General features: G+C 41.1%; 4 protein-coding genes across 6 annotated transcripts; 2 read left to right on the forward strand and 2 right to left on the reverse strand.

Annotated features, from left to right (window-relative positions):
• Nucleotides 1–944: 944 nt before the first annotated feature.
• Nucleotides 945–4,669, forward strand: zgc:65811 (uncharacterized protein LOC393524 homolog). Of its 2 annotated transcripts, none has more exons than XM_061303213.1 (9): nucleotides 945–1,096; nucleotides 1,275–1,363; nucleotides 1,795–1,894; nucleotides 2,053–2,150; nucleotides 2,599–2,673; nucleotides 2,758–2,859; nucleotides 3,102–3,197; nucleotides 3,277–3,360; nucleotides 3,690–4,669. In XM_061303213.1, the coding sequence occupies exons 2-9, from the start codon at nucleotides 1,298–1,300 to the stop codon at nucleotides 3,876–3,878; spliced, it is 810 nt and encodes a 269-aa protein (XP_061159197.1). In that variant the 5' UTR covers nucleotides 945–1,096; nucleotides 1,275–1,297; the 3' UTR covers nucleotides 3,879–4,669. The 2 variants fall into 2 exon arrangements, with proteins under 2 accessions (XP_061159197.1, XP_061159199.1); XM_061303215.1 differs by having other exon boundaries at nucleotides 4,020–4,669.
• LOC133170356 (uncharacterized) lies at nucleotides 3,911–11,058 on the reverse strand. The gene is made up of 8 exons (XM_061303202.1): nucleotides 6,947–11,058; nucleotides 6,707–6,853; nucleotides 6,525–6,643; nucleotides 6,284–6,446; nucleotides 6,095–6,213; nucleotides 5,119–5,995; nucleotides 4,763–4,908; nucleotides 3,911–4,696 (listed from the first exon to the last, which is right to left on the reverse strand). The coding sequence occupies exons 1-7, from the start codon at nucleotides 7,395–7,397 to the stop codon at nucleotides 4,823–4,825; spliced, it is 1,962 nt and encodes a 653-aa protein (XP_061159186.1). The 5' UTR covers nucleotides 7,398–11,058; the 3' UTR covers nucleotides 3,911–4,696; nucleotides 4,763–4,822.
• Nucleotides 11,059–12,789: 1,731 nt separating this feature from the next.
• LOC133170359 (epithelial membrane protein 2-like) lies at nucleotides 12,790–16,669 on the forward strand. 2 transcript variants are annotated; one of them, XM_061303216.1, is made up of 5 exons: nucleotides 12,790–12,933; nucleotides 14,151–14,262; nucleotides 15,047–15,155; nucleotides 15,464–15,604; nucleotides 15,678–16,669. In XM_061303216.1, the coding sequence occupies exons 1-5, from the start codon at nucleotides 12,869–12,871 to the stop codon at nucleotides 15,836–15,838; spliced, it is 588 nt and encodes a 195-aa protein (XP_061159200.1). In that variant the 5' UTR covers nucleotides 12,790–12,868; the 3' UTR covers nucleotides 15,839–16,669. The 2 variants fall into 2 exon arrangements, with proteins under 2 accessions (XP_061159200.1, XP_061159201.1); XM_061303217.1 differs by having other exon boundaries at nucleotides 12,853–12,933; nucleotides 14,175–14,262.
• On the reverse strand, nucleotides 16,408–20,577 carry LOC133170360 (germ cell-specific gene 1-like protein). Its single transcript, XM_061303218.1, has 6 exons — nucleotides 19,741–20,577; nucleotides 18,895–19,194; nucleotides 18,125–18,172; nucleotides 17,880–18,044; nucleotides 17,687–17,798; nucleotides 16,408–17,504 (listed from the first exon to the last, which is right to left on the reverse strand). Exons 2-6 carry the CDS (start codon nucleotides 19,190–19,192, stop codon nucleotides 17,057–17,059), a joined length of 1,071 nt encoding a protein of 356 aa, XP_061159202.1. The 5' UTR covers nucleotides 19,193–19,194; nucleotides 19,741–20,577; the 3' UTR covers nucleotides 16,408–17,056.
• Between the last annotated feature and the right edge of the window lie 4 nt (nucleotides 20,578–20,581).

Below are 20,581 nucleotides of genomic sequence, written 5' to 3' on the forward strand. Positions count from 1 at the left end.
CGACCCCCGTGAGGAAAAGCGGTTAGGAAAACGCATGGATAGATGGAATATTGCTCTTTTATTCGGTGCTTCTACCTCATCGAGATATTATAAATAGGGGAAATGGATAAAGCAATAACAAAACAATAGGACATACGTTTTAGTTCAGTAGCTTGGATTATTGTGTAATGTTTACGCACGAATATTAAAAATGATTAAACTGTCACTCAGGAATACGCACTCATTACTTCACGATGACAGTTTTGTCAGTGATAATTACGGAACATATATTTGTATGAAAAACAGTAAACATAATAAACATAGAATAATATAATATAAACAAAATAATTCAATTATGTATTGTAAAGACAGTAAAGTTCGAGTGTTTCTATATTTGCAGACGAGGTATGTTCCTGATTAAATGAATCATAATGATTTTGACAAAAAAAACCTAAATTATATTAAAAAATGACCACGCGAGAACATTTTCACATAATCCAAGACGCACTCAAAATAAAGGCCATGCGTACACGTTTGTTATCTTTGTGCGCCCCCTGGTGGATTTTAAGATGCAGTTTTTCAGTTTTGGGTGTCAAGGAATGAAAATGTGTTGACCTGCATTCATTTGATGCAGAAATGAAATGTAGACATTTTTAAGGCAGAAATTTAATATGGGTGAGAGAAACAGGGTTTGGGTTTCTCCATTTGGAGTTGTGGATGAAGTATTAACAATATTTTTATGGTTTGTTTTAACATCAGTTCACATACAGTACAGTTTTTCAATGAATCCAAAGACAATATCTTCCTTATTAAAAGGAACAGAATTAACCATTCTGGGTGACAACCAAGTCGTTCCAGAAAACTGCGTACAATTGGCAGCAGTTCCAACATCTCTTTCCCAAAAAGAAACCGAACCATCGGTTTCGTTTCTGCCGTTGGCTCCTCCCCTTGCACCTCCACCGCTCAATCTATTGGTTATGCTGTGCGTCAGTCACAGTCGCTCAGCCAATCACATCATTGATCACAGTCTTAAAGGAGGATTTTCTTTTCATCGTTCGTCTGTCGAGTTTTAATTCCGAGACGAGCGTTGCAGTTGTACGCCATCCTACTTACACAGGTACGTGAAAGACGCACGAATGATATTATAATTATCAGACGATGCGCGATAAATATCGAAAGTTTGCCTAGCTGGTGCGTATACGTGTTTTTAACATTGCCATGTGTTTTTTTTCCCACGCGTTGTAAGCATGCGTTCATGTTTTAAAAAATGCCAATAACTGTGGCTTACTCTACAGACTTTCCACATTGTGAATTAAGCATGGCTTTGGACGGATGCGGCCTTGTTTGCAAATATATCCTCATTTTCTTCAACGTGATTTTTGCGGTAAGTTTGGACTATGAACATGATGATTCATCGCTGGATAAGTAATCTGGCCTGGGAAAAATGGGAGTGTAAAAGAAAGTTTCCAAAGGCTGATCAACTGAGTCGGCGCCACTGCTTAGTTTCGTTTCTCTAAAAAAGCAACTCAAGCCCCCCCCCCCCCCCCCCAATCCCACTAAGAGACATAATAGCATGCAAAAAAGTTAACAAGTGCATGTTCCTCAATTTGTGTTAAACAGGAGACAAAGGTACTCGCACAAATTTAAAGTCAAAAAGTCAAAGTCAGCTTTATTGTCAATCTCTTCACATGTCAAGACACTATAAATGATAAATAATGAGTGATAAATAATAAATAAACAAACAAAGTAGTCAAAGTAAATGCAGATATATGTATCAAAGACACTGGATGAAAGCATGCTGCTTTTGCTTTGCAGCTCTTGGGCTTTGTCTTGTTGGGCCTGGGCCTGTGGCTGAGGTTCAGTAACAACACCAGGCCAATATTCGATATAGATGGCTCCAGCACATTTGTTTGTGGTGAGTTTGGGTTTTGTCCTTTCTCCTTTTTAGGGGTGCCAGGCTCTCCGATCAAATATTTAGAGACCTGTCCCGACTCAAGGACGTTTTAAAATGAAACGACTTGTTTTGATTAGATTAAATGGAATTCAGTTTATTAACACTTTTTTTTTTTCAAGGTGTGATAATACTGATCGTGCTTGGCACAGTCATGCTGCTCTTGGTGACGATTGGAGACTACGGGGCCTGCAGTGAGAATAGATGTGCTCTCCAATTGGTGAGATTCCTAAAAAGAAACCTAATATGGTCAAGTCGGAAACACCGCCTTGTTTTGGAAACCAGATCCTCTCGGCCCACAAATTCATTTGTGTGCCTTAAAACAGTCATGATGGTCATTTTTGAGGGGCTTTAACCTTCTGAAAATGATTTCCCTATGCGTATGACGAAACTCACTCAAGTGACATCTCGAGAGGATATGGAAGAAAAGCCCCAGCGCCACAAGTTAGAACAAGTTACCTTGATCCCTGTTTGTCTTTTATCTGCAAAGAACAAAACTGTAATCTGAGCAACAGGGGGAACGTCCTCCGCCTGGCACTCAGATTGTTTGATGGTTCCTGCCCTCGTCTCACGCGATGCTATTCTATGCCACTGAACTCCAACTACAAAAATGAGATTGTTAAAATAATGTGTAAGCCAGACAATCCAGTGTCCACTTTCTCTTTCAGTCCTCTGTTCTCTTGTCCATCCTGGCGATTGCATTGGTTTGTGTCGGAGTGGTTGCTTACGCCCAGAGGCAAGAGGTAACCAGCAAACTAAGACGTCAATAGAAATTGGGTATTACGGTCAAACTTTGAAAAAGCAAACATTTCCCTTGTGATTTGAAGGTTGGGATGAGGGTTGCGGAGTTCTACACTAGCATCTACACTCTGTTTGCAGCCACTGGAGACGCCGGCCTCGGTGTCACATTACTCTTCGTTCATGAGATGGTGAGAACAAATCCTCCGCTTATTTTCTGTACGGTTTGTTATTCTGAATTAGTCGTAACACACTTTTGTAGCTTGACTTCACAAGTTCCCCAATTTGAAAAAAGTACAGCTGTCACAAAGAACTCATTCACTGCCAGTGACGACTATACACGTCAAAGATCCGAGAAAATAGTTAATTTTTTTTTTTTTTTACCGGTCAGTGATGATAATCAGCTTTAATTTCTTCCTCCGCCATCATGTAGCTCCATTGCTGCGGTGTGACAGGCATCACCATGTTGGAGCTGGTAAAAGAGACTTGCCCTCGGCCTCAAGGGTTCTTCGAGCACATCGCCATGTCTGTAAGTTGCCCACTTCAGAGATCATGTTAGGCCAAATTCTTTTTGTCTAGATCTTTAGTTTCTGCTGTTTGCTTTCCAGACATGTCCTGGGGTTATCACCGATTTCTTCACCAGTAGTGCTCCAATGGTGATGGCTATCTTCATTGGAACAGGAGCCCTTTTGGTAAGCAAAAAAAATAATAAATCAAATTAAAGTGTGGGTTTTATAAATTAACCCAGGATTGAGAGTAGGAAAAGTTGGTCCCCGGCCCCTTAATGCCAAATTAGATTTTATTCAATAAAACCTTGATGAAATAAATAAGATACTCAATGAACGTTACGATTTCAATAGATCATGTAGGTTAATGTTATGAAAACAAATCCCCTTTTGAAAACTGGGACAAACCTAGAAGAGAATTCATGATGGATCTCAGTCACGTTGAAAGTTCTAATTCTGTCCCCCCTTCTTTTCTTTCAATCACAATTTCACGCCCCTCCATCGCCCTTCCAAAGTTCATTGCTCTGATATGCAGCATCATCCTCAAAGCCAAGCTGAATGAGTCGAGCTCTCCATCTCCTCAGTACATCGTCTTGACCAACGCGTCTCCATCCCTGCCTAACTTGTCCCAATTTGCCTCTGACCAAGACCCAATCGTTTTCCCTCCTCTCACATTGGCCAACACTACTGTGGTCCAGACTTAGTCTACTCCCATTCATTTCTTTTTCAAACCTAATTCCACAATTCAAAACGTCATCACACACTAAGACTTTTTGGCTCTCACCATGACTGCTTCTTCCCCTTTGGCTTTAATTTCCCCTCTACTTTCTGTGTCCATATTATAGATCATTACTCTGGTGTGCTCCATTATCCTCTTGAAACAGATCAAGAGAAACCTGCTGGGCTACGCTGTCCGCTACTCTGCTGTTCATTAAGCAAATTTCAAAATGTCAACGCCACGTGTGCTCTTATATGGGATTCAATATTATTATATGCAAGTGCTCGCTTTGAATAATCATTTGTCGAGTTCATATGGGATTTACATTTCGGGTAACACAGGGAAGCTAACAGTTGAAACTATGGTTAACCATTTAAACACTGTATGGAAAATGTCAAATTTAATTTGAAAAGAAACTTACTGTAATAAGACAACTTAATAATTTTGTTGAAATTTTAGTTTATATACAAGTATGTAACTTTAATAATTGTGTCACACTGAACATTTTTCTGTCAAATTTGCTAAGTCTTTTATAGTAGTTAGTAAAGTTATTTTATTTGTATAACCTGCAATTATTTTTAGGTACAAACTAAAATTGTTGGATTTTGTTGAAGGTCAAATTTTACAGACCCTGCTAGTGACATTTCTGTTACATTTTCTTCTTTTGGGAACCCAAAAGACTCCCTGCTGTTCAATGCCTTAGAGGAGTGCTTTTGTTTTGCACTATATTGAAGAGACCATGTTTATCTTAAAAAAAATAAACAGTTTGTAATACAATGGGGAATACCTTTTGCATCTTTATTGCTGTAAGAAGAAAGATACATATTTGAGTGTACTATGAAACGTTAAATGTCTTAATGTCGGCCTTACGTGGTTTCTTGCATCAGTCGTCCGGGACCACCATGTAAATGTCAGGGTCAGAGGTCATCATCATCCGCAGTGAGCAGGACACATTGAGGTTGGGAGCTCCAAAGAGTTAGGTTTCAAAAGGAAAAATTGAGGTCCTAATCCAGAGTCTATAAAGACACATTTAATTAAAGTCAGACAATAAATACAAATAGCAGAGGAAACAGCTAGTACAAATTCACATTTAAGGCACTTGAAGAGTCAAGAATATTTCGCCATCTAGTGGAGATCTGGCGAAACTTCTACAGTTTACCAAAATATGCTGGACACGGGTTCATTTCTCTCTCGACAAGACACAGCCACAGGAAATACTGTCTTACCGATTATTTCATCAAGCTTGTCCTCTTCATAGTCACCACGCTCCAAAACTTCATATGGATGTACTAACTGACCCAAAAAAACGAGATGGTTAGGATGAGCATTGACCTCTTGAACATCATCCATCTCTGTTTGTTGGAATTCAGAACGTTGAGATGGGTGCTGAGAAAGTGGGTCAACAGGTTTGTTAGGGGGCGGAGCCACAGGATATGTTTGATAGTAGTCATAAGGGTTGGAAGGGAATATAGGAAAGGAAGATTCCTCAAAATAAGAAGCCATAGGAGGACCGTCTGATTCTAGAAGGTCATCAAATTTCCCATTTTTATCTGGCTCCCCAAAAGAGGGATCCGAGGCATGGGCTGGAATATATGGAAAAGGGGAATAATAGTAATATGGATTATATTGTAGGGATTGAGATGATGCCGCCTCAGCTTCAGATTGTTGATTTTGGCGGAAAAACTCTGCAAATATGTTGGAGTATTTTTGCGACAGGCTCGGATCAGAATCTTTAGTGGGGTTAGATTGAGGGATTTCGGGGTGATGGTTGCTTGGAGGTTGGGAAGTGGCATCTTGAACCGGGGAGCCAGCAGTAACGGGCTGTTCGGACACTCCTTGCAAATGAGAAATTTCAGCATTTGTTGATCCAGATGAGGTTGGAGTAGTGATGGGTTCAGGAGGTGACGATTTGACAGCAGGAGATGTCGCTGGGGGGGTAGCGCCGGGAATCCTGCGCCGATAAGTTGGGTGAGGGTAGTAAGGAGGTGCCAGGTAAAAAGGTGGAGGCCATCCGAGAGACTTTCCAGTCTCTTCAGGAAAGATAGGGCAGGTCAAAATAAATGTACCCTCGTCAATCTGAAGATGAAGTGTGTGTTTCCCATCCTGAAGATAAAAAAAAAAAAGAATTTAGATGACTATCAAATATCAGACTTTAATGTTTTATCATTGTAGAATTATGAAAACAGAAAAATATAGGATCACCTCTACCGTGATACCGCATGTTATGAACGGAGCAGCTATTAATATTTCTGTATCTCGTCTGTCCAAAGTGTAACCACACTGCTGAGCCAGCAATAACACCGGAGTCCATTCTCCACGAACTGCAGAACGATTAAACCGAGAAATGTATAGACAAGTCAAATATTACATTTACGTTGCTTACTGACTTACCGTTGACCTTTACATCTTGTGCGGCGGGAAGATTGACATTCATCCCACGAGGGGAACAACAGACCGATGAAGGGCTCATGTTGGGAGGCTTGCCGGCAGAGAGAGGACATGACATCTTGACCGGAGTCCCCCTCCATTGCAGAGGCAACATATAACTGCCCCCCTAGTCAATGCATATTATTTTTGTCAGGGCATTGAAGATGGATTAAAAAAAAAACAGATCTAAAAAAAAATATATGACCTGCTGTGTGACATGACAGGCATTGTATTGCACTATCAAGCTGAGCTCTGTCCACGTGGTCTCCACAGAGTAGCCACATTGAGGTGGCAGATGGGAGAGGCTAAGAGATGATTCATTCCCTGATAGAAAAAAAAAAAAAAAAATCAGCAGAATATACAAGTTTGTGTATACAGTGGGCGCACCTCGGTCAAGCAGGAGATGGAACGCTCGTCTCCTCCTGACAGTTAAAGTCATGGCGCCGTCTCCACAATCCACCTCAGGCTGAAGCTTCCGCCAGATCACCTCGGAGCCACTTAGCCGCTGACCTGGCATCTTCACTTTACTCTTTCCTTGTCACATAGTAAATAGAAAAATATCACGCTGTGAGTCAAGCGCTTGTTAGCCGGATTTTTTTTTTTTTTTTAAGAAAAACTATTTCATACCTGTAACATCTGAATGAGACTGACGGTCCACATGATGTCGAGGAATGTTTGCTTTAAGTTGACCGGGGATGAAGAACTTCCCATAGACCACGTGCTGGATTTGACCCGAGGTGCAGTCGTCAGGAACACCAATCTCCTCCCTTCCCGTTTCAGAAGAATTTCGACTCCTTGTTGGGCCATTTTTGTTAGCGTTGTCCGCTACTGCTGTAGATGTAGCAAATTCTACTTGCCTTCCCGAAGGTAATTGCCGCCGAGCGTCTTCTTGACTGAAATTATTTTTGAGGCTTTTTGTCGTCACGCCGTTATCCTCGTCGATTGGAGGTGTCAGATTTAAATTGGGGTGAGAGTAATAAGAGGTAGGTTTGCAAAATGCATGGGGTAGACCTAAGGTTAAGATGGTGGAAATAAAGAGGGCAGCGATGGGAGAATATAGTTTGGGTTTCAAATGCATTGCCAGGTTTAGTTTTTGTGTCTACGTGGCAAAATACTGGGGATCATGTGACTTAAGGGAGCGGCTTTTATGATTTCTTGGCGGCACACCTGTTTGCTAATTGGCCCTCAATTGACCATCCTCTCATTTTATTCCTAAATTTTATATTTTCATCTACTATTATCAAGAAAATTTGCAGATTTCTTTTTTAAACTTCTATTGTTGAATTTGTTTTTGGTGACAGATTTGTGCTCCACATTTCAGTCAACTCATCAGTAACATACTGAAAATGACAAATAAAAATCTATTCTGATAGTCGAATTTTCAATTTGCGCCCCTTAAATTCCCAGTAGCTCCTAGTAAACAAACTTTGTGTTATCCCTGAGTAGGGCACATTTTTTATGAGGTAATGCTCCCTTCTGTCCACTAGAGGACGCCCTGCTGCATTTTATATATCCATTTAGCAGTGTTGTTGAGAATGTAGTTGCTATGACACACTAGGGATTAAAATCCCATTGACCATGAGGTGGAAATTGTAAATTGAACTTGATAAGATCACTATCTTCCACTATCTGACAATTCAACACAACCAATCATGCAGTTGTCATTATGAAATCAAGATGGCTCCAGTGTGTTATTATGCCAGTTTGTTGGGAGTGACAGCGACAAGTTACAACCGTATTTTTTGACTGAAACGAGATCTGAAGGTTGTGTGTGTGTGTGTGTTTGTTGCAGGAAGGGGGGGGGGGGGGAGGTTGATCAGTCGACTACGGGTGCGGCAGTTGGATGACTCACATTTTAGAGTTGCCTAGCTACGGCTTGGAGTTGTTTTCATTTGAACTGAAGTGAGAATACAGCGTGCATGTCTGCATTTCATTGAAGGGGAGGCGAGAGAGCAAGAAAAACAGAGAGAGCAAGAGAGAGAGAGAGAGAGAGAGACTTTGTGGGCACAGCCTAAACACAGGGGTGGCTCTCAGCCGGAAACAGGCGGAGCAGATATGTTCCCGAAAAGGACTCAAATCACGTGAGGAGAAACTGGAGTTGAATGTTATGCCGACACAGAAAAAAACACAGCAGTGGGGGTGAGGTATCGTGAAGCTTGGATGAAAAACCACTGGCCGGTAACCATGGAAACGGGTCAGCCTGGGCAAATGTGTATTTTTTTTTTAAGAACAGAGTGTAAACAGTGGCTTGGACGCCTCACATTTGCCCTAGCGAAGGCCGTGATGTAGAAAAACACAAGGGCCTCATGTCAGCTCCACAATTAGTCTGTTGTTTTGAATAGTTTCCCCAATTTTTTCATTTGATTTAGTTCAAAGTCAAGCAGCCAACAGGAGAGATGGAAACAATTAGAGCAAGGCTTCATTTGCTTTGCTTCATGTTTTAATTTGATTTTCATTGCTTTTCCATTGAAGCTTTCCATCACTTTGTATAGCTTCTATCTTTCAATCATTTATTTATTTTAGCTTTGCACTGGGAAATCTTTGTTTGCCATTCATACAAACATCCATGCCGCCTGGAGTGTTTTGAAAATGTTTTGTCATTTTGCTGAAGAGTGATTAAAGGTTTTGTGGCTGCGAGAAAATCGAGGGGGTTTATTACTTGTGCTTATTGTGGTTTTCCTCAGATTTGAGTTCAAATTAGCTGCATATAAAGCACTGAGTGAATTTTGAACGCTGAACCTTTGACTGCATGGCACGCGTGCTAACCAAATGTAGCGCTGCTAATTCGACTAGTGTGATCTCAAGTTTTCCTACAATAGTAAATTTTCACAAAGCCCCGAACGCCAACATAAATAACCAAGGCGTGGGCGCAGAGAAATTAAAGCAATGACCAATCTTCTAAAACATACTTTAGTAAAAAGAAAAAAAAGATTTTTGCGTCACTCCCTTAGTGAATGAGTAAGTGTTTGCCTTTGTTTGTCTCCGTTGATGTGTCACGAGCCAGATGTGTATTCCGTATGTGGGTTTGAGATTTTGCGATCGTGCATATGTGTCACTCGGGAGCAGTAGCAAATGATCATCAAAAAAAACGAGCTCGCCCACACCGGAAGCAAGGCGGCGAATGCCGCCATGGTCCAAACTGAACCTTTGAGGTAAGTCTAAACTCGCCCTCCCTTCTAATTCATAACCTCCCACCTCAAAGTTTAAAATATTCTCAACCACCACTAGACACTGAGTACTCATCTGTGCTTTGGCAGGGTGTGACGTGCAAAACAGCAAAGGAATGAGTGGATTGAAGAAAGAACCACAGGCGAGGAGTTTTACTATTGTGTAACGCTGCAGTCTCATTGGCTGTGCTCGTCTGGCATGTGCACACTGCTTGACTTCTCACAGACATTTTGAAAGGCTCCCTCCTTTCACAAACATCATCAAGGAATTATCATCCGACAAACATTCGTCATGTTCTACCCGACCTTGAATAGCAATGAAATGAAAATCTCACAACATGCTAAAAGAGAAGCATTCTGGCTCTTATTTTGTTGTTCCAAGCTACTGGAATTCTTATTGTGACAGGGGATGTAACTCATTCTGGGGAAATATAAAAATGTCAGAGTTGCATAGCTCAATTCTGTGCGCTGAATAGTAGATTGTGCCCTGCGTTCACTTCTGAGAAGTTCCCACAAACAGGAACTTACTTTGTAAAAGAACCACCCTCATCCAAGCATGCCTGAGTGAGGGTTTCATGGATTCATCTTTTCCTTCTTCTTCATGTGCACACAGCGTTTTGGTATCGCACACTCGCACACAATATCACACTGTTGAAACTCTGTTTTATGAGTCTGGTTTTTCCGGTATTCATTGGCGTTGCAATATGACAAAGAGCTGTTTGTTGAGCAAGCTACTCCATTGGTAGACTTAATAGCTACACAGGCATGTGATTAGTTGACTTGTGCTTGGTTTCCCAAAAAAAAAAAAACAAAAAAAAAGTCTTGTGGACCAAGTCTCTGCCCCACCCCGCCTTAGACAAGTAGGCATTGGTAGTAGACCACTTCTTGGATCATCCAAGTGGCTAAAATAATGAGCACATCCGCCGGTTTGATTCAGGGTGTGTTTTATTACGCTTTACGAATAGTACTGAGCAAACCTCGCCTAAAGGTGGGGTCGACACACCCAGGACTCAATCGGGTCGGACCGCATTCTCTCCTCTCTATCGTGTCTCGCACTTGTCACACTCTTCTTAACACTCAACTCCTCATAATATTCGCTTGCATCTCACAAGGCAATTCTAATCACAGATTTCTCACCATGTCGTTTATTTAGTCTCACGGTTGTGATGTCAGCAAAGCCCAGATGGAATTGATGAACGTTTTCAAGATAAGATGAATGAAAAGATACAGTGTGTATCTATGCTGGGGGTACGATGAGAGAATAAGCATTGCCATTTGAGAAGTCAGAAATAAACCTTAGAAGTCATTTCGGCTCTTGTGTTTGCATACTACCACGAGATTGTAAGGTATGTGTGTGTAATTGATAACACCTTCACAATACAGTATGCACAGGTGTAGACTTTTATCAAGCAAGGGATTATATTTTGGTAACACTATTAATGATTGTAGCCCCGCAGCAAATATTAGGATTTTTGCTGAGGATTGTTTTTGTGCAGTATTGATTAGCAGGTAGCGGTGAAGGCCCGGGCACCACTAAGTAATTTTTGTTTAATTATTATTATTATTTAAAAAAAAAATATATATATATATTATATATATATATACCTATATATATATATTTATTTATAATTATTATTATTTATTCCGTAAGGACTCACAGTTTAGTTCAGTTCCCTGCTCCTCAATTTTCTGGAATTCCTCCCTCACGTGACCTGCAGCTGATTCCGCTGATGGCCCTTGCAAGAATTCCGCCTCCCCCTACGTCACACGAGGATTCTATCCTCATTCACTAGAATGAATGTTGCACTCATCTGACCTGCCTTCAGGTCACTCGTAAGGTCACTTTCCTGGATGTTCAACAAAGCCCGTTTCTTACTGAGCTGCGACTGTTAGCGTGGGTTTGCCAAAGGTCTGAATGATATTTTTCATCAGGATTCCTTCAAGGACGCAAATGGTCATAAAGACGTTTTAACAGTCAACAAGATTGAGAAGAAAAACTGTTTGTAACCGTTTGCAACCTTGACGAAATGCTAACATTCGCTACATACGCCAACACTTGGCTTATAATTATTCCGCATAACATTTACCTCTTTATATGTGTCTAAAACAACTTGTCTAAACGTATCTATTGTACTGTTTACCTAACCTGTGATAATCTTTGCTATCACGCTTTCTCAATTTATGGTTGGTATGTTCTGCTGTGAGGATTTGACATTCCACAATAAATACCACGTTCATACTTATGATTTACATCTTGAAGATGACTACAGTTGGAAAGAGCTCAGGGACAAATTTAAAAAAAAAAAGAAAAAAAAAACATGCAATGATGAGCCTGCATATATTCAGCAACATGATATGATTTCCAAGACGTTATATTTTCCCTTTTACTAAAAGAATGCGTTGCTGCTACACGTGGGTGAGGGATGGATGACTTTGACTCACTGGAAACATTAAAACCATAAACCACAAGATATAAACGAGCAATGCGGGGAGAATAATTAATTAATAGTCCGAAGCCGTCTCCTCCTGTTCTCATTACCTTCTCTTCTCTAGCTTGACACTCCACCCGTCCGTCTTTTCCCCACCCTTGTCGTTTTTTTTTTTCCCCCGCTCCTTCTTTCTCTTTCAAGCTGTGACATGCACTCATTTGCCCCCACCTCTTTCTCGATTGCAACCAACAACATTCTTTCTTCCTCAAACTCCTTCCTCTAAAACAAAAGCAGGAAAAGAAGGGTGTTGATCGGGAAGAAATGCTACTGGAAACTTTATTTTTTCTCAGAGCTTGTGTTTATAGCTGCAGCAATGGCACACTGCATGAATACAAATAAATAAATAATGACCGGCCACAACACTAGTAGATTTTAGTAAATTAAAAAAAAATCGGAGACACTCCCCCACTATTTTGTCATCCTCCAGTTCAAATGCAAACGTGGAGAACTTGTGTAATGACTGATACTTTTACCCGTATAGTATTGTGATTATGATTCGGGCTCGTCTGTCACCATGGCAACCTGTGTACATTCATCAATGTCCACTGTTAGGGAGTTCCCCCACCAAACCTCAGTGAGTCATCTGCTGGCCTCCCAGAACAAAAATCACCATCAGCTGAGTGACAAAGTCAGGAGACACCAAAAAGGAGGAAAGTATGTTGTATAAGAGTCCCCGTGCATGTGTGTATATGTGTGCGCGTGTGTGTGTGTGGGGAGAGAAGCTGGGCGGGCGGTGGGGAGTTGTGGGAGTGTGTGGTGGACGAGTAGAAACTTGGGGTGGGTTAGCCGAAGTAAAATAGAGTATATTCGTTTTTGAGTCATAGGAGGGGAGGCAAAGAGGGGTGTGGACTTAAAAAAGAAGGCGGGGCTAAAGCAGGCGGACGGGTAGTCTCATGTTTGTACTTTGCCAGGCTGAGTCTGAAAATACTGTTCGTGACAGACAGACAGCCATCAAACAGTAAGTTGAAGATTTCTATTTAAGATTTTCTATTTATAAACAATTCTTATTAAATTGTTGGTTATGAGTAGTTGATGGTGGTTTTTTTTTTGGGTGTCTTTTAAATAATGTTAATTTGGGAGGTTTTGTTTAACTCTTCTATTTTTGGAGTCGGGTTTTGGACAATTGTTTTAAAGTTATGTGTTTTTGATGAAAGTGTAAAAGAAAATTTATTGGGTGTACTTTTCCATGTTGAGTAGCCAACTTCTTTTAAATCCTATTTCGGTAATGATTGAAAATATGACCCTCTGACAGAAAATGTATTTGTACGCCCATCGCCTCAGGCAGAGATTATACAAGACAAATATTTGACGACACAATCTTTCATTTCACTGTAGGCAGATAAAAGGTGGGGAAACATCCATGTAGATGAGTCGGGCGTGAACACGTGTTTCGGCGTCTGCATTAGCGTTCTTGGCGGTGTGTGTGAGTGCGTGAGGCAAAGAGACTCGGCCCAACCCTTGACCACTCCTTTTTTTTTTTTTTTTTACTGTGGAAAGAAGCAGCACATTCCAGATGTGACTCTTCCATACTTCACACCCAGTCTGTAAAAAATAGATTGAAATGTCATGAATTTGTATGTAGAAAATAAAACCCTAATTAAATATTTGATCAGAGGACTCAGTCAGGGTGGGGCCACCTCGTTAATTTTGATACACACTACAAGGCGACTTGAATGGATTTGAAATGTTCTGATGTGGTTTTGTGCTAGGGGTGTGAGTATTTCTCTGCAGAAATTCAAACTAGAGGAAGGATAAGTTTAGGCCCAGTCACACGAAGAGGGGAGGGGGGGGGGTGAATATTCTTTACAGTTATTTTAAGGAGTGGCAGGTTTCTCGCAGGCGTCAGCCGGCAAGTCCAAACTCATCTTCCCGCCACTCAAAGTTTCCTCAAGTATAGTCAAGATTTAGTTTGTTGTATTCACTCCTCACATCTAAACACTCACGCTTCGGATATAACTCAAAAGTAATTAGAAGTTGGAAAAACCAAAGAGATGAGCCCGAGCCAGCACTTGGGCCTCGCTCGGTCGTCGGGTCACGTGTGTTTTTATGAAGATAGGCGTGTGCTTTTCTCGCGGGTTGACATTACTGGCTCACGTTCAGCAGCCATATTTGACTTTTAAAGTGTTTGGTGACATATTCATTTGAAAAAGTCGCACTACTGCTTTTTTTCACCAGCTTCTCGGTCCTTGTCTCACGCAGCACCGCCATCATGCTGATTCTCCTCGCTGCCATCTTTGTCCTGCATATCATTGCCATTATTCTACTCCTGGTGGCAACCATCGATAATGTAAGTGCGCTCTTACGTACCTGCGCACACACACACACACACACAGCTTCATCATAGCCGTAAGGCTTAAAGACATGGCAAACCATAGCAGACTGCATTGGTATGTTTTGACGACAGCAAAAAGAAGCCCTGACGAGTGATTGATTGGCGATGCTTTCCTATAGTTGACATCTCATGATGAGAGTGAAGCACGCGTGGCGGCGTCTTCCTCTTATTGCTTCTAAATTGTAGCTGACACTCGAGGGAGACGACCTGCACATACTCGTCATTCACGCACAAATATGTGACATTGTTGCGAGCGCTACGTGCCACACAGAGACTTGCGGAATGCAACACTGGCCGACACATTCCGCACTTGGATTTTTGATTCCAAGCAGGTCCGAACACAAGGAGTAAACACTTGATCACGCAATTTCCAAGGACAAGCGACGGTGACGATAATATTTTTGCTGAAATAGGAGAAAAAGTCAAACAATGAAGACAGCAGCCAATGGCTACCGAAGGCCCAAACCACACCCGAGCACTCGCTGACATCACTCCCAAAGCCGACCGAGCCCTTTAGAAGGCACACGTCACACCAGGGTTGTTGTTGTGACTTGACACAGTGCTTTTTCTTCATGACCAAAAACAAACACACACTGAAAAGTTGGAAGCTGGAACGGATTAAAGACATTTCAATTCATTTCAATAGCAAATCTTGATTTGATAGTGAGTCAATTGAACTTGGTCACGGTGCAACTATTTTTATATTAGACAATCAAATTGTTTCTACAATTTTCCTCAGGCTTGGTGGGTGACTGAAACCGTATCCACTGATGTGTGGTTCCGGTGGGTATTAGTGAATGGAGAATGGAACGCCACCGACCTTCCAACAGGCTCACACTACCCACAGGGTAAGATACACACACACACACACACAAATCAGCATTAGCTAGAGGGGAAACCTGTTCTTCGGCACACACACGCTACTTTCCAATTCTAAAAGTCCTGGCTCAGCCCGAGTGTGCAAATCAGCAGCGTCAAATATTTTAACCTCATTGGCCTTGCATTTAGTCAAACGAATTCAACCGCGTCAAGCATTTGCCACGCGTTTGTCATTCGACAGATATTTTTAATTTTTAAGCCATACATATTTTTCTCAAGACCAAAGCATTCTATTGCACATTTGAACAGGTATTGCTTTTTCTGACTCCCCCTACAGACTACCTCCAGGCAGTGCAAGCTACCTCAGTGCTAGCCTGTATATTCTCCATCCTGGGAATCTTCGTCTTTGTAGCTCAGCTCTTCACTTTGAACAAAGGACAGAGGTTCACCATCTCTGGCGTTTTCCAAGGCCTAGCCTGTAAGTTTGTTCTCGGATAGTACTTTCTTTGTCGTGCGAGAACAACAAACAAATAATTCCGCCTCCTTCTCAGGTCTCTGCATCATGATCGCCGCCTCCATCTACACAGATCGTTTCCATCTGGACGAGAGTATCGGTTCTTACGGTCACAGCTATATCCTAGCATGGATCGCCTTTGCGCTCACGTTTATCTCCACCATCATTTATTTTGTGCTACGCAAGAAGACAGCATGAGAAGAAGACCAGAAACAAAACCCATCCAACCAAAATGGTTAGGTTGGATTGATTGTTTGAGCGAAAAACCTGATCTTTAGTTACTGAGCAATAGCAGATTGCAACATTCCACAATGGCAGGAGAATAGAGGCACAACCAATTTAAGTTGTATTGGTGTGGAATATTATTTCCACAAATGTGCATATGATGCGAAAAAGAAAGTAAGAGCCAGCATCAATTTCTGGAACAAAAAAAGGATTTAACAGTTAAAATGTACGTCATTTTAAATATGGATATACGTAAGTGGATTTTAAAAAAATTATTTTTTTTTCCCCCCATTATTTTATTGTAAGTTTATCAAGTTAAATTCATATATTTTATATGAGCTTTCTTTGTGATAAGTGTTACTAAAATTCATTCTGGTGCTGCCCTATGACGATGGCATCGGTCCAAAATGACATGTTGGTAGATTTAAGGATGACTTGATGCCAATATATTTTCCAGTAAACGATGATGTGTGCTTGTTTAGGAATTATTTAATATTAGAAAGAGTTTAAGTTTAATATGTTCAAAGATACAAATCTTTCAGTTATATAAGTCCCTTCTAAATGATCTTTTGAATTGAATGCTTTAGGATTTTCTTTTTTTTTTTAAATGATAAATTTTACTATGGTAAGAATAATTTTCACCTTCTAAATGTCATATTGCTGACTTAGAAATTGACACTGCCTTTACATAATTAAATGTAAATATGTTTCCTGTTATGCTTTGTATATCTAATGCTGTTCTGTTTTGTTGTTTTTCATCATGGATGATTATTTTTACGATAATAAAAAGAGATTCCCGACCAATGCTTGTAATTTGTGGGTTTTGTTCTAATAGATCATTATCCTTTCCATCCTTGGGCTTTGGCTGGTTATATCCTGTCATTAAAAGTACTTCCATTTCACCCAAGTGCATAATAAATGCTTTCAGAGCTATGTTTTTCTTTCTCTGTTATGAATCGGTTAATGGGTTTGTTAAGTCCATTTCCCGCCTGGTTATTCTTCTTTGCATGGTAAAAAAAAAAATAATAATAAAATGACATCACAGAAAAGGTTTTAGCAGGAATAAAACTTTGGTGTACTCATCAAAACAACATGGAGCAAAAACATCCAATTTGGAACCAGACTTGATTTGATTCCCACCTGAGTTCTAGAACTGTTCACATCCGGCCGAATGAACCGTACCATAAGAGTTCAAAGAGGGCCATAGTATTCCTGAGGTGTGTAAAGGGGAACTATGTTCTCCTGTCTATGGCCAGCAGGAGATGATCTAGGTAAGTGAGATGGAGATGCGAGGGACGAGCGATGCAAAGGAGACGCAAGGTGAGAAGACGGAGGAGGAAAGGACACAGAGTGAGTTAGAGGAACACAAAGGGACGGCTTACCGGGCGGCGGTGACTTGGTTGGTGGTTGATCGTAGTAGGGGGACAAATGAGAGATTGGCGCATTGGATTGGTGGAAAGCATGGCCCATGCCAGAGTTGGGTATGGAGAAATAAGGTGCCGGGGGCAGGAGTCCCACAAAGTTGAAAGGGTTGAGGCTGGAGTTAAGTCGGGCTCCCACCATCAGGACATTTTTGGTGTAGTTGTTGAGGGTGGACACGCCAGCTGACATGCAGACAGTGAAGGCGAACCAGGCCACACTGAAAAAGACACAAATGGAACCGTGTTAACTTTGAAAACTTTATGAACGGTCTCAATGTGTTGCTCCACCATTCGTGTTGAAATTTCCGTAGCTTCCAAAACAGCAACTATCTGTGAGTCAGACTTTCCATGCCGGCCGGTATCTATATTTTAAAAATCTTTACGTGTGTAGAGGACTTACTAAAATGCCCAAGAATAGCCGTAACTGTGAGGCTTGAAGTCTTCTGGACCCATGGACACTGTGGTCTGAAACACCTGCATGAACATCATGTGACCCACCATTCCGAGCAAACCTGGAAGAATCATGGAAAAAAAACTGAGGACATTCCACAGAATATCGCAGATATCAAAGTGTGAGTAAACCAATTTTGCACCTCCCAAAACTGTGAAGACAGCAGCAAAGGCGTTAAGCAGTTGGCCCCAGCGTTGAGTGGACGGGCAACAGGCCCTGATGCACAACTGCACGAACAGCAGGATGCAGCTGATGAACAGCAGAGCCACGTACATCAGCTCCAAGGACAACGACAGCCACATCATGACTGAGGGAACGTGAGAAGAAGAAAAAAAAAAAATCATTAAAACATATTTGCAAATAATTTACAATGTAGATGCAAGTCACCTTTTTCAGATCCCGGAGTCAAAGTGTAGAACCCTCGACATTTCTCCTCTGGAAAAGAAATTGGAAGTTTTATAGTACAGCGGAAAGCCGTGAAGTCATTCATCCAATTTGGAAGTAGTCTGGAAAATATGCTTCTGAGGTCAGATGATTTCACATCAGCTTATAAGTACTCCGATGATATTCAGCCCTTGTTTGCGTATACTACTGACCTTTTGCTCTTTGGATTTCTGATCCATGATTGAGCCATACTGCTAAAGACTAAATCTCCACAAGCAAAACACACACTTGAGATAATCCCTTTTAGGATGAGCGCGCACACACACACACACACACACACACACAAATTCTAATTTGTTAATTCTAATTAATCCCTATTATCACCTTGGATTTCCGTTCCCCGTATGACCCAATTTGTTGTTTTCACTTCCTGTTTGTGTGAATCCTCATCTGACACCTTGGCAATCACAGTAAATCCAACGTCTACAGCATGAATTGATAATTTTAACAGTTTTTTTTTTTTGTTTAAGGCCAGAAAGCAAATCTGAAATCTGATTGGTCACATTGTGACTATAATTTAATTTATATCAGCTATCGCTTTGATTTTGAACGCCTCGGGCAAATTAGATACATCAAAAACAATCAACTATACAAAAGGGAGGAAAAAAATGTCATTAGATTTTATCACTCAAATATTCAGTAAATAGAGCTGATCTGTTATTCTTGCCACTTCACTTCTTTCACTGTTTGTGTGTTGTGCTTTGAGCGCTCACCCCACGCGTCCGTGTAGATGTTCTCCTCGCACATGACAAACAGACCTGTGTGAAAGACGGGGAAGACGAAGCGGTCGTCTCCCGTCTCCCAGGAGAACTGGATGCTGGACGAGTTGGACACACCGGGAACTGGGATGCATTTGCTATGCTTGATGGGTGAACACAGAGGTTTGGGTACCTTCTGTTTACCCACACACCAGTTGGAGGACGTGATCGCCATGGCAGCCAGGAAGAGAGAGACGACAGTCTGGATGAAGGAGAGCTCGGGGGAACGCATTTGCTGAAGGAAAGCCATCATACCTGTGTGAAGAAACACTTTTACCAGAAGATAAGGAATTAATGCCTGAGGTTTGTTGTCTGTCTATATGTGTTGCTCCACCTTTTGTGTTCAGTTGCTTAAAAGGCTTACCACACACAGATGTTATTTCTCAGCCCGTCTATGGATGGTTGCAGATATTTTTGCATTATGTTAAATGAATTTAAATGATCTAAAGCTACGCAGTGTGGTTATAAATCATTGTTACAGATTTTTTTTCCTAAACCATCAATACGTTCCCTTCTGTGTTATTACACAAAGTACAAAAGTAAGGTCGAATTTGGGCTGTGGGTTGAGTTTGGTGTGCCACAAATTATACACGATGCTACGTTTAACAGAAATATAGAAATAATTTAACGTCTTGGATGATATGGGAAAACCTTGGTGGGAAAATAGCAAACATCTGGTAATTAGAGGGTTAATTAGGGGTAAAGTTGGAGAGAAAATATCCAATTGTCCACCAGGTTTTGACATAACATATATGAATAAAAACATTCAATTAAAAATAAGGAAAAAAAAAATGCACTCACCGCCTGCAGCGTCTCTACGGGTTAGTTTCTCATCGCCGCTCCACTTTCAGTCTTCGCTCATCACATAGTGAGGAGGAGTGCCAAATGACGAGGCCTGCGTTCAGACTCACACTCACGCACACACACTCGTCTTCCTTAATCCATATTAATCCAAAACAGACAACTCTTTTCCATCTGTTTTCATTTTGGCTATTCCATTCATTTTCACTCCAATTCATCATCACCGCCGCCTGACCCATGTGTGGTCTCCTTGCCCTGTTTTGATATAGCATGACCTTGACGTGATGAAAACATGGCAAAAAAAAAAAGAATTATATGAACATTGCTTTTCACTGCCATCATGTTTTCTGAGCCCCAATGGATTCCTGCACTCATTCCACCCTAAATATTTGGGTTGAAAAGCAGAGGATAGAAAATTCATACTCCGAGTAAAACAGCGACTAGTTGGCTTTACAGGGGGGGGGAATAGAGTACAGGTTAAAAAAAACACACCAAAGAGTGCACTTCATGCCCCTTACCGAATACGTTACGTATGGAAATAAAATGCTAATACAATCTTTTGCTAGATGCTAAACACTGAAATCAACATAAAAGGAAAATAAACAGAAACAGCTAATTTCATAAGGGGTGGCATCATCTATTTATTGGTTAAATCCTTTAGAATTGTGTGCAGAATTGCCAGTTGATTCATTGCATTTTGAAGCAATAGAAGCAAAATGGCGTAAACGACTCAGCGGCGACTTGCAGAGGCGCTGTGGAATCACTGGCAACTCGCTTGGTTCTGAAAAATGGAACAAACTTATGGGGAAGTTGCATTCACAAATACTTGCGAGCATTGTTG

Source organism: Syngnathus typhle, linkage group LG17 (assembly GCF_033458585.1).
Source record: "Syngnathus typhle isolate RoL2023-S1 ecotype Sweden linkage group LG17, RoL_Styp_1.0, whole genome shotgun sequence".
NCBI lineage: Eukaryota > Metazoa > Chordata > Actinopteri > Syngnathiformes > Syngnathidae > Syngnathus > Syngnathus typhle.